Source organism: Eptatretus burgeri, chromosome 5, assembly GCF_056783735.1.
Source record: "Eptatretus burgeri isolate ZD-2024b chromosome 5, Ebu_testis_v1, whole genome shotgun sequence".
Lineage (NCBI taxonomy): Eukaryota > Metazoa > Chordata > Myxini > Myxiniformes > Myxinidae > Eptatretus > Eptatretus burgeri.
Genome location: NC_140965.1, coordinates 23,870,516 through 23,883,810, shown reverse-complemented (window position 1 = coordinate 23,883,810; position 13,295 = coordinate 23,870,516). Strand labels below are relative to the sequence as shown.

At 42.1% G+C, this 13,295-nt stretch overlaps 3 protein-coding genes across 7 annotated transcripts in view; 1 reads left to right on the top strand and 2 right to left on the bottom strand.

Moving 5' to 3' along the window:
* PRODH2 (proline dehydrogenase 2) overlaps positions 1-1,657 on the top strand; it is a 91,819-nt gene extending 90,162 nt beyond the window's left edge. For 4 of the 5 annotated variants that reach the window (XM_085881104.1, XM_085881101.1, XM_085881099.1 and 1 more), the window contains exon 10: positions 237-1,657. In XM_085881104.1, coding sequence (XP_085737230.1) covers positions 237-406 — 170 coding nt within the window. In that variant the 3' untranslated portion in view covers positions 407-1,657. The remainder of the gene's footprint in view (positions 1-236) is intronic. The other variant, XM_085881100.1, reaches the window with a different exon arrangement.
* The window catches only part of LOC147026071 (uncharacterized), a 182,631-nt gene that overhangs the window by 141,726 nt on the left and 27,610 nt on the right, over positions 1-13,295 (bottom strand). The window lies entirely within an intron of this gene.
* LOC147026068 (uncharacterized) overlaps positions 11,610-13,295 on the bottom strand; it is a 155,475-nt gene continuing 153,789 nt past the window's right edge. Inside the window, exon 29 of the mRNA XM_085881096.1 lies at positions 11,610-12,522. Within this exon, the coding sequence (XP_085737222.1) occupies positions 12,317-12,522 (206 nt within the window). The 3' untranslated portion in view covers positions 11,610-12,316. The remainder of the gene's footprint in view (positions 12,523-13,295) is intronic.

The following is a 13,295-nucleotide window of genomic DNA, read 5'->3' as shown; positions in this document are numbered from 1 at the left end:
CAATCTTATTGTAAAAATGTAACTTGAAGTTGCAGGTTACATGGTGGGCAGCTATACATGGTGGACATCTCTTAAAGGCTTCCTTATTAGTCAAAACTGGAATCTAATTACAGGGGAAGTCCTCTTTTTACTTGAGATTCTCAATACCCTAAAATGCTGATTTTTAATAAAATACTGGAACAGGTAAGGTAAACATTAACTACAAAATCTTCATTCTGTTGTTTTCTCCTTCCAAGGAAGCAAGGGATACCTCGTATACAAGTCTGTGCCATTTGGAACTATTGAATCAGTGCTTCCATACTTAGCAAGACGTGCTCAAGAGAACCGTGTGGTGCTGGCAGGAATCCGCCGTGAGCAGGAGCTTCTGAGGAAGGCGTTTTGGAAGAGGATTACATTGTCTGCCTAATTTTGCATTGTTACTTGTATGGACCATACAGGTGACCGTTTGCAGTTTGGGATGTGGCCCCCATAATTGCCAAAGAATGATAGGCTGAGTTGAATGGTGGGCATGCACCTCAGACTTACTCAAACCCAAGTTGTTGCTACCTTCCGGTATCTTTGCACAAAATTACCAAGAGATGGCAACTCCACATGGATAATTAACATTTTAATGAAAATAAGAGTGGCAAGAAAAATTACACAGAGGCACAACGATTTTGTGTCTTCCAGAGCCTCAGCAGAGGAAGAATTCAAAAAGCTGTGTTTATTGGTTAAAACGAAATATCCATAGATATTGCCACAGATATTTTTTTTACGATGAAGGGATTTTGTTGGGAAAGGTATAATCACAAAACAGCAAATAACCAGAGTTGGTGTCAAAGCCACCCAATGCTCGCCTGTTTATACATTTATCGTTTTTAAAAGACTCGTCTAATAATTAATATTTTTTATAAAGCATTGCAGTGAAGTCTGATCCAAATAATTTTAAAGCAATATATGTATTTGTATATTGGAATCAGTAACAAGAGCGCAAGTGAGCACAACATACGCCCGAACAAGAAGGTATATACAGAATTGTGCTACTACATGGAAAACAGCATCCTGGTTGCCATGGCAACCACTTTAGATGACGAACGTATGTCGCAACACACCGTCTCCACAGTCCGTACCTATGTACCAGATATGAAACGTGAAAGTTGAAAACTTTTGGAGTTTGAGTGCGGACAGGAACGGATGGAAAACAGCATCCTGGTTGCCATGGCAACCACTTTAGATGACGAACGTATGTCACAACACCGTCTCCACAGTCTGTACCTATGTACCAAATATGAAATGTGAAAGTTGAAAACTTTGGGAGTTATAGTGCGGACAGGAACGGATGGAAAACAGCATCCTGGTTGCCATGGCAACCACTTTAGATGACAAATGTATGTCGTGACACACCGTCAAAATAGTCTGTACCTACGTACCAAATATGAAACGTGAAAGTTGAAAACTTTGGGAGTTAGAGTGCGGACAGGAACGGACGGTTGCCATGGCAACCTCTTTAGATGACAAACGTATGTCGTGACACACCGTCAAAATAGTCTGTACCTACGCACCAAATATGAAACGTGAAAGTTGAAAACTTTGGGAGTTAGAGTGCGGACAGGAACGGACGGACGACCGGTATCACATAATACGCCCCGATATATATGTATATATGTATATGTATATATATATATATATATATATATATATATATATATATATATATATATATATATATATATATATATATATATATATATATGTATATATATATATATATATATATATATATATATATGTATATATATATATATATGTATATATATATATATATGTATATATATATGTATATATATATATATATGTATATATATATATATGTATATATATATATATATGTATATATGTATATATATATATATATATATATATATATATATATATATATATATATATATATATATATATATATATATATATATATATATGTGTATATATGTATATATATATATATATATGTATATATATATATATATATATATATATATATATATATATATATATATATATATATAATCGGGCGTACAAAAAATAGTGTGGTAGGTAAAAACATTCGAAAGGAAAAAATAACTTGCATCAAAAACTTTAACATTTTCACGCTCACGCTGACGTTGACGCTGACGCTCATGCCGGGGGTATCGCTATAGCTCTCTGTTCTTCAAACAGGCGAGCTAAACATGCTGGGACATGGGAAAGGGAATAAAGAAACAGAGACTCTGGCAGGGATATAATGGCCACCAGCAAGCTTGTTTGGAGTCTGTGCATGAGTGGCTTTTGTGCCGTTAATGATTGTTAGGCTGAGGCCTGAGTTCCACTTTAAACTCAGGAGTACAAATGGGAGAAACAATAGACGCAGGAAGACACCAAACCCACTGCGACTACTTGCGGCTGATTCAACGACTGTCACTCTCTGACCCTGATCTCTCCTCCTCGGAAATATCCCCACCGAAGCTCCAACTCAACTCACCCAACTTGGGAACCCATTGTCCACTCGCTTGGTGACTTGCCAACTTACGTTTCCCTGTTGCTTCATCTCTCAAATGCCATGCCATGCCCCAGCATTATTGAGCATCTCCACATCCCGGAACATCTTACATTGAACCCCTGGGCGACAGTCCGGCTCTCGGAGCATTATTGATGCATTGGGAATGTTAGTCAAATAATAACAAGAGGAGTTTCTGTGATAATGAGATACGTATGTTGAAGCAAACATCAAATATGTGGGCTGATGTGGCTGCTTCCTTTAACCACCCAACCACTCATGTATAATCAAGTAATACATATGTAGATGTGACTTTATTTACACCACATCGACCACATAAGGGGTTGTCCCATTACTTGGCACGTATGTTGCAACACTGTCATGATCTACTAATACCCAACATGTGGCATGGAATGTGGAGTGTCATCATCGATTGGAGTATTTGATTTCTTTCCTCAGAAGGCTTTGGCTTTATGTTTCACGACAGTCGTTGTGGACTTCTTTATAGTAGGAATGATAGTTGTATGGACTGTTTTGCAGTCCCTTTTTGGTATCCCAATAATTGTAATATTGCTTTGCATACAGTTGAAAATTAATCTTGATTGCATTCCTTCCTATAGTTACACAATTATGGTTCCAAATAACATTTACTTAGCATTTCATCGTGATTGTTTTTCATTTTTGAGTAAAATTTTCATTCCTTTCGTTTAGTAAAGATTTGTATATTGGGAGATTATTAACTCTGCCACCGAAGGTGGACGCAGGTTATGTTTTCTGCTGACTTCCAGAATAAACTGCCAGCTCAAGAACTTAAACCAACCCCAACTCTAGACTTACTTTTAATGGTGTTCAGAAAATATACCTTTGAGTTCGAAACAAAGAAGTATTTTCCAACTGTGGACCACTATTCAAAATTCATACAGGTGGCCAAACTCAAAGATCTACATGGCCAAACCACAAATGAAACACTGAAATCACACTTCAGCTGATATCCCTTAGTTACATTACCCATAGAGGTCGGATGGTGTGACCCATACGGAGGCTGGACTTGAAGTGAACTCTTGATCCCTCTGACATCAGTCTGCACTGAATGTATGGACCAATGTATGTTAAATTTCAGGTTTATTTGAATTATTGAACATTAATTTCTTAAATTTTAATATGTCATGCATTATTGTATGCTGTCTGCTAATAATTGGCCAATCTTTTGGTGACTATTCATTCGATCAAAGGACAGAACTTTACAAGTACATCTCATTGACTCTGGTCAACCATCCCCTTTCATAGCTTATATAATTGTTCTGTCTTTTATACAAGACCGGTGTGAGAGTTGCAATGTTTGTTAAGCACATAACTGTTTTCAGTCACATTTTAGGTATGCCCATTATAATCACAGACAGCGTTATGATGTTACGGCATGGTGCCTCCACAAGAGTAGTATGTAGTCTTCATCGCTGAGAACCGTTAGTATTGAGTCATCCCTGAGATAATTTAATCATATTAAGATTCACTACAATTGATAGATTGACAATGTACAGCTGTTAAACATCATAGTTCTACCTTGAATAACATGTTGCTTTCAGTACTGAGAAAATGGAGTCATGGATGTTCAATTTGTTAATGCCATACATGTAAATGATTGCTTATGATGTCAGTGACTTGCCTTAATCAAATGACTTCTGCCTCCGCCATTTTTCCTTGATATGTTACAGCTGTGTGATACACAATCAAAGGCTTTGCTGTAGTCTAGGAAACAGATAACATAAACAAGAAGACGACATTGTGCAGAGCACGATACTTGCAAAATCCATAAAACAAGTTTGACCTCAAAAATGATTGCTGGTTGAATTAAATGACCAAACATGCAACTCCTCTTCAAATTTCAAGTGAATCAGATGAAAAGTGACAATTTTAGAATTTTGGCCTATGTTGACCTTTTGGCCCATGTGGACCTCCAAAATAATTGGTGGTTGAATTCAGTGACCTGAAATAGAAATCCTCTTCAAATTTCTAGTCAATCGGATGAAAATTGAGGATTTTAGAAATACCATCTTAGTTGTTGTCCTTGGGCCTATGTTGACCTTTTGGCTTATGTTGACATCATTAATAATTGGTGGTTGAATTCAGTCACCTGATTTGCAAATCCTCTTCAAATTTCAAGTCAATGGGTTGAAAAGTTAAGGATTTTAGAAATACCACCTTCGTTGTTGACATTAAGCCTGGTGTTGGCTTCGTGGTTAGGGTGGCGGCTTGGGATCCTAGGGTCCTGAGTTCAAGCCTCATTTGCCGTTGATTGAATATACACCAGGAGGTTGACTCAGCCTGTCATCCTTCCGAGGTCGGCAAAATGAGTACCAGCGTACTGGTAAGGGGGACACTGCATCAGCGGCATAGCCGCGTCCCAACCAATGGTGCAACTGGCAGCCATAGGCTGCACTCGATAGTGAGATGTTGACCTTTTGGTCTACGTTGACCTCAAAAATATTTCGCTGGTTGAATTCAGTGACTTGAAATAGAAATCCTCTTCAAATTTCAAGTCAATCGGATGAAAATTGAGGATTTTAGAAATCTCACCTAAGTTGTTGACCTTTGTCCTATGTTGACCTTTTGACCTCAAAAATAAGAGGCTTCTTCCTTAGGCCAAACTCTCCCATGTGGTGAAGTTTTGTGAAGATCAGTTGAAAATTGTGACCTGCATGCGACAGACAGACAGACAGACAGACAGACAGACAGAATAACAAAATCAACTGATCAATATACTTCAAAAATCTTCGATTTTGCAAGTACCAAGCTCCATGTTGTCAAAGTCTTCCTCTCCCACCTGCTGTGCCAATCCGGCAATTTCATGTCTCTCCTCCATGTTACCGGGAAAGCCTGTAAAGTTATTCACTGACTGTGGCCATAGGTTTTGCCAGCAGGTGTTGATGGTGGAAGCTCTCACATCATCCATTGACTTTGATGGCACCGATGCAGTGGGATATGTGGAACTCTTTCCAACAATTCCCGACGGTGAGCTCTGGGTCAGGTCGGTCCATCATACCCAAAATGTGGCGAAAGGTGCAGCATGTATAATAGGTTTTGAAAGTCGAGCGGCTGGATCAGGGAGGTGGTGTTGGGAGGTAGGAAAATCACCTCGACCTTGGGGTGAGCTACTTTTAGGTCCCTGGGGTGATCAGGAGTGTTATCAATGAGCAGGAGCACCTTGAATGCAAGGTTTGTTTGTTTTTCCTCCAGGTACCTCTCCACCTGAAGGATGAAACAGTTATGAAACCAGTCCACTAAAATTGCTGCTGTTACCCACGTCTTCCTGTTGGCCCTCCAAAACATGGGCAGCATGTGTTTGGTCTTACCCTTGAGAGCATGCATGTTCAAGGAACAGTACAGCATCATAAGCTTCATCATACAGTCCCCTTTTTCATTTGCACAGAGGAGAAGAGAAACCTGGTCCTTTGCGGTCGAGAACCCTGATGCTGTCCACTCGCGCTTCGAGATAAAAGTTCGCATTGTCATCTTTTTCCAAAACAGGCCAGTCTTGTCAGCATTGAATACTTGCTCTGGCAGGTACCCCTTCTTGATGAGCTGTGCATTTGAGCAGGGAAAGTTTTGGCCTTATTCTGGTCCACAATGTCATGTTCGCCTGACAGTTTGACATTGCGGAGACCTAGACCTGGATTCTAAACTTTCAGTGAGTGGAGAATGTGGAGGAGAAATTAATAGATGGTTTGCATTGGGGAGAACAGTAAAGTCAGGATTGACAAAGACCTGGAATTGTGAAGACTCCACAGATGTTTGTGTGATGAAATATGAAGACTAGATCTACACCAAGAGGAGGCTGCTGAATGCTGTGGTGTTTCCAGTTACAATGTATGGGCTTGAGTCATGGACAGTGAAGAAGAAAGAAAGGAAGAAGATTGACAATTTTGCAATGTTGTTTTGGAGACGTATGTTAAAAATTTCATGGATTGTAAGCAGAACAACCCAATCAGTGGTTGAAAATATTAGACCACCATGTCTGTACATAAGAAATGCTGATGCTAAAACAGAAACTGTCACACTTTGGACACATATGTGTGCAGAAAACGAAAGTCTAGAGAAGTCAACCATGCTGGGTATGGTTGAAGGAAGAAGAGGAATAAGCAGACCTTGTATGACCTCGATCAGTGGTGAGCAACCTGCGGCCCATCAGGCTTCTGAGTGTGGCCCACGAGACATGTTGTTGACCATTGTCTACACACATGATGAAAATTTGCAGCCCCTGCTTAAGTTGCTCCATTAGACTGACGTCAGCAGGGCACCACTTTCATCAGTTCTCTGTACTTAAGGGGCTGTCATACCTTGACGATTTAGCCAGCGTATGCTGACGTATCAAAAATTTGTCTAAAACGCTGGCACACGTCGAATACGTCATGGGTAAGTTTTGTATACGTTAAGAGTACGCTGGCATACGTCGTAGTACGCCGAGATCGTTGACAAATTTTAACATGCTCAAAATATTTCAACGTATGCCAGCGTATGACTCACACGTTCCGCATACGCTGGCCATAAGTTGTAGGCACGTTACGCGATCGTTGACACACGTCACTTGTAAGTTACTCATTAGTCGAAACACGTCGAGGTAATGTTTAGCGTACCCGAAACTTATTTCTAACCTATGAGTAACGTGCTTTGAACCTATGTGTGACGTATCTCCAACGCATATTGACGTATGTAGATGTATTTGATTGACGTCTTCCGGACGACCACAGAACTTACTGAACGTGTTTCTAACTTACAGCTACCGTATAATGGCGTATTGGCAGCGTTTAGGGGAATTGGTACATACAAATGGGCTTCACAGGAGGAACCTGTCAGTGTTCCAGACAATGTCAGGTCTGGCCAGCCTGGTTGTGAAAGACTGGCCAGACTAATGTTACCCTGCAAGGAGGTGGGAGTCATTGTTGCTGCTAAATAAAGTAGGTAATAGTAGTTGTTTTATTAGTGTCAGTTGCAATAATAGTGGCGTTTCTGAAGCCTGATAAAGATACCACCAAAAAAAAATAGTTTCCTTCATGCTATTCAGCTGCTGGATGGTAACTCCCACAGCTGCTGGATAGATGCTTGAGCAACGCACCTGCAATCAAGACCCCATAAGCTGCCACTTGACCTTGAGGAGTCCCTGCCAAAAGGAGCCAGTGAGACGTGGCCAACCCTGGCTGTGTCTCAATCGCCTCGGGACTTGAGTCAGATGCTGCAGAGCCCTTATGCAGAAGTGGGGATATTGTTACAAATTTGGAATTCAATTGCACACAACATACAGGTTCCCTTAGTCAGCTATGTCGAAAAGTGCATGTTCCCGAGATAGCTCACCTTCCATTGTTTAAATGTTCAGAGATCGATCAGATGCGCTGCGGATCGATTTAATAGTTAGGGAACGAAACAATGGAGACGTCCCTCCCCCTCTTCTGCAAAGAGGAAGAAGAACCCTGCCATTCCGTGACGTCAACAACTCCCTCCCACCCGTGGTTGAGCGGGGGGTGGATCACGAGGGCATGAGTCACGCCGGGTGCGGGGGAGGGGTGCAAAGGATAAAGAGAACATCTTTTCTTTGTTCAAAAGGAGTCCCGTGGTAGGGCTGAGTTCGTGGGCAGAGTCCCATGGCAGAGTTCGTGAAGAGTCCCGTTCTGAGTCCTGTGTGCAGAGTTCGTGTGCTGAGTCCCGTGGGAGGAGTAAGCTTTTTGCTTCGGACAGAGCAGTCGTTCAGCAGGCCATCGGGTCCTGCTTGGCTTGCGGCCTTCGGAAGCTTTTTGTTTCGGCTGGCTCAGTGAGCTTTGGCTGGCTCAGTGAGCTTCGACTGCTGCTTTGTTTTGGAAGGAACTTGAGCCAGTTGTTCGGCTCGAGCTGCGAGTGGAGGCTTCTTCCTCTTCTTCTTGGTTCGTGGAGCTTTTTGTTCTCCATTTTGTTTCCTGGCTTGGTGCGACGCATCGGCCTCTTCTTGGAGTTGGATCCTCGGGGAAGCGACGATCGACAGGAAGGATCGGCGCCTCGTCTCACCGGAATGTGTTGAGAAGCGCGGAAGGATTCGTGGGAGTTCGGGAAGGATCGCGGCGATTGGATCCAGCTCGCTCTCGCTGGAGCCCGGGTCTGGACAAGTTGAAGACCACACGAGGTGGAAAGGTTCGAGTCGAGCTCTGAGTTTCAGCTCACCTGTCCTCCGAGCTGGAGCTCGTGATTAAAGGCCTCAGCCACCGTTTCGTGTGTGTGTGTGTGTGTGTGTGTGTGTGTGTGTGTGTGTGTGTGTGTGTGTGTGTTTGCGCGCGTACGTGTGTCCGTGGGCCCGTCTAATAAGTAGGAACTGCTGTTAAGTTGAAATGACTGTACATAATAAGTAGACGGTTGTAGTTCTTTTGTCGTGCTTTTGTTGCTTGTATAATTGCATACGTGTTTTGCCTTATTTAATTGCATACGTGTTTCATTATAATAAATGTCCTTGTGTGAATGTAAACCCGCTCGTTGCGTCCATTCCCTCATTGACTGAACATTTTGTGTGTTGGGAGTTGGAAAGCCGTTGGTTTGCCGTAATAGGGGGACATTTGGACCGACGGTTCTTGGCGATTACGCCGCTCGGAATCGCGCACGGACAAGCTCGCTTCGGCGGTTTGTTCCGTACGAGATCCGTCGAGGGTGGAATACCCCGGTAGTTGGATCACGTGGGTATTTAGGTACATTGAAGATTGGCAATCGACCCTACCCCACGTGATCTGCCGATTGGCGTATTTTGGTTCTTGTACAAGGACCCGTCGCTCAGAGTTATCCGGGCGGCGATCTATATTCCGGGCGATCGGTCGTGCTGACTCGACTTGCGGCTCCGTTCAGAGCGGTCGGTTGGCGGCCGACCCCCCCGCCAGTAACAATATAATCAAAATGGTCCTATCAGTTGTGACTCTGGTGAGGTTCCTCAAACAATGGAGCATCTCTGAGATTGCCCTCTCTTAACAGAGCCTTGTGGACCAGATGACCTGAAGGTTCTCAACTCCTGTGCCAAAGCCTGTATATTGCAGTGGCTGGGTAAAGGCCCTGTCACACCTTGACGATTTAGCCAACGTATGCCTGACGTATGCAAAATTGGGCTAAAACGCCGGCACACATCGAATACGTTATGGGTAAGTTTGTATACGTTAAGAGCACGCTGAAAAACACTGCCATACGTCGTAGTACGCTGGCTTTCATCGTTGTACTTTGCGGTTGTCCTCAAATTTTCCATGCTTGAAATTTTACGACGTATGCCAGCGTATGGCTCACACGTTCCGCTACGCTGGCCATAAGTTGTAAGCACGTTATGCGATAGTTGACACACATCAACACACGTTACTTGTAAGTTACTCATAAGTCGAAACACGTCGAGGTAATGATTAGCGTACCCGAAACTTATTTATAACCTATGAGTAACGTGTTGTAGGCACGTTACACAATTGTTGAACACACGTCGAGGCACGTTATGCGATCGTTGACACACGTAGAGGCACGTTACTTGGAAGTTACTCATAAGTCGAAACATGTCGAGGTAATGCTTAGCGTACCCAAAACTTATTTCTAACCTCTGTGTAACTTACCTCCAAAGCATATTGACGTATGTAGACGTATTTGATTGACGTCTTCCGGACGACCACAGAATTTACTGAACGTGTTTCTAATTTACAGCTCCCATATAATGGCGTATTGGCAGCGTTAAAAAAACAACAACAATAACTTCCGATATTTCGTCACGTGCCGTTACGTCACGTCCGATTGCCTCTTCAGTTTGCTCATGTCTTATTCTTAGTTCCTCCTCTGTGAATATTTTCTGTTTGAGGATATTGTCACGTTGACGTTGAAACTTAAAAGCAAATGTCCGAATACATTTTAAAATTTGTGATAGACTAAAAAAAAAAAAAAAAAAAAAACAACAACAACCAGATATTTCGTCACGTGCCTTCACGGAGCCAAGGAGAAAAAAAGAAAATGTGCCTTGACGGAGAAAATAAGTTTCGGGTATGTTAAACATTACATCGACGTGTTTCGACTTATGAGTAACTTACAAGGAACTTGTGTCGACGTGTGTCAACGATCGCATATCGTGCCTACAACTTATTCCCAGCGTAGCGGAACGTGTGAGCCATACGGCGAGTACGTCGTAAAATTTTCAGCATGCTTAAAATTTCACGACGTACTAAACGTACCACGAAATATGACAGCATACTTCATCGTTTTTCAGCGTGCTCTTAACGTATACACAACTTACCCCTACCGTATTCGACGTGTGCCAGCGTTTTAGACACATTTATCATAGGTCGGCATACGCTGGCTAAATCGTCAAGGTGTGACTGCGATGTTGACACTTCCAATTCTCAGGCAGGTTATGATTTAAATCGGCGTGCGGCAGGTTTTTAACAGGCTACGCCACGAGTTCGTCGGCGATACGTGCAGCACACTATGCCTAAGTTAAACTATCGTTGGGCATAGGTTGTGAACGCCAACAACAGGCTAAGCATTCGTTTGTATAAGTTATCTATAAGACAACGAAACGTTCTGTGCCCGTTACTAAATGTTATGCATACGACCAAGACGTTATGAATACGACCAAAACTTAAAAAAAAACATCAAAATTTCAGCGTACGCCAACGTTTTACATACATTTTTCTACGTTGCCATTGCTGGCTAAATCATAAGGTGTGACAGCGCCTTAAAGTGTAGCGATACGAAAAAGAAGAAGTAGTATCATTGGCTCACGGCCTCTATCCATGTCTAACAAGATCAAATATAACATAGACTGATTATAGCAGTTACTGTACGATCTTTGAATGACAAATGTCATCTGCTCCACAAATGCATCGTCTTCTGCATCACACAGCTACAGATCTACAACTTGCGATAGGGAATTTCTATGTTGAGGGGTGTGATGTCTCATGTTGGGAAAAGTGAATAGCCATGGGGATTAAACCCACACCAGTGAGTGGTGGAAATAAACATAAATTCTGCTGCTATATACAAGCAGACATGTTATACAAAATAATTTGACATGAATATAGATGTTATAAAAAGAATTAAAAAAAATAATCACACCAACAATTATGTCATTTTATTCACTTGTTCCAATACAGATTTTATTAACACGTGGTCATTCTGCACAGTCTTTTGATATTTCAATGAATTTATCGCCATGATGATAAACCACCAAAGCAAATCAGCAGAAATACTAGTCCAGTTTCAATTATCCCAAATATATTACTTGTGATCATAAATGACTTGCTGGAAGAAATAATCCAAGGCATTTGTTTTGTTTATGTCATGTGATACCTTTTTGGAAGTTCTCAAACTCTCATTATCGTAAATAACTTTTCTTGTATTTCATGACTAGCATTGTCACCTTGGTAGGTGGCTTTTCATTGGAGGGGAAGACACAGAAGCATTTATTTTGTATCAACTTTTGAATCAAATGTATATAATGTATGTTCAGCATACCCAAAGTTGTAAGGTTTGGGAGAGCAGGAGACCAGCGTCATGTATAATTTATATGCCGATAAGGAAGCACGGTTGTTTCACGTTTTTTGTTCAGGAAAATTTGTTGGGATTGATGACGACATTGCAAATGCATTATTAGTCATCTTGTCATGTAAAAGACAGTAGTATTATACAACTAGCAGAGGGAGGCGTGTTTACATGTCTGTTGCACCTTGTGATCCATTGACCACCACCAGTGAGCATCAACGAGTCTGTCTGTAGCACATTGCACCAGTTAATCAGCCAGCATGACTTTCAACCATGCCTTTGCCATCTAGCTCAGCTGCTCTATCGTCCCTCCTTTCCTCCTCTGTTGCTCACACCCATGGCATCACGGAGGCCGAGGGGTGGTACCCCACAATCACGGGCTTCACACAATCCCCGTCCACCAGGCAATCCTGGCTGTCCTGGAGGTCCAGCTGCCCCCGTATAACCGGGAGGACCATTCGGACCAGGAATTCCATCCTTCGCATAACTTGGGATGCCAGGACTGCCTGCAACGGGATGAGGAAGAAGAAGGAGATATAAATTAATTATACATGGTGTACCCACAGATTAAACCAACAATTCAAATAAAAAAAGTCCGTGCATCCAGAAGCTCACCTGGACGAGGAGCAACAGTCAATAAAATCCCCCTTAGACCCCCTTAAACCCTGATTTTTAAAAAATGCCATGAACAAACTTTAGTACATCACAGGTGATGAAGTCTATGGTCAAGTTTCATTGAAATCATTTGTGTAGTTCTGGGGAAGGGAGTAAATACCTATTTTGGGGGTCAACCCCCCCCTCCTCCCTCCCGTAGACCCCTTTAATGAGCGCAGATTTTGATATGATTGATACACATTGGTACATGATGGGTGATGAAGGATGTGGTCAAGTTTCATCGAAATTGTGTGTGTAGTTTCGGAGAAGAGAGCAAATACCTATTTGGGGGTAGGGGGTGGGGGGTGTCAAAAAAGCCTCCCGTAGACCCCCTTAATGAGCATAGATTTTGACGGGGTCAATATACCTTTGTTGGGCATTCATTATGAAGCTTGTGAGCAAGTTTCATCGAAATCGTGTGTTTGGTTCAAGCGATAATGATTGACGTGTTTACGGACTGACTGAGTCACTGACTCACTCACTCACCGACGGACACTGCTCGATCGCATAAGCTCACCGGATTAAAGTCCAGGTGAGCTAACAAGACATATAGATGGAGCCATTGTAAGGGTTTTCAAGAAGATATCAGGAAAATATATTTTACTAAAGTAAGATGTGCAAGTTA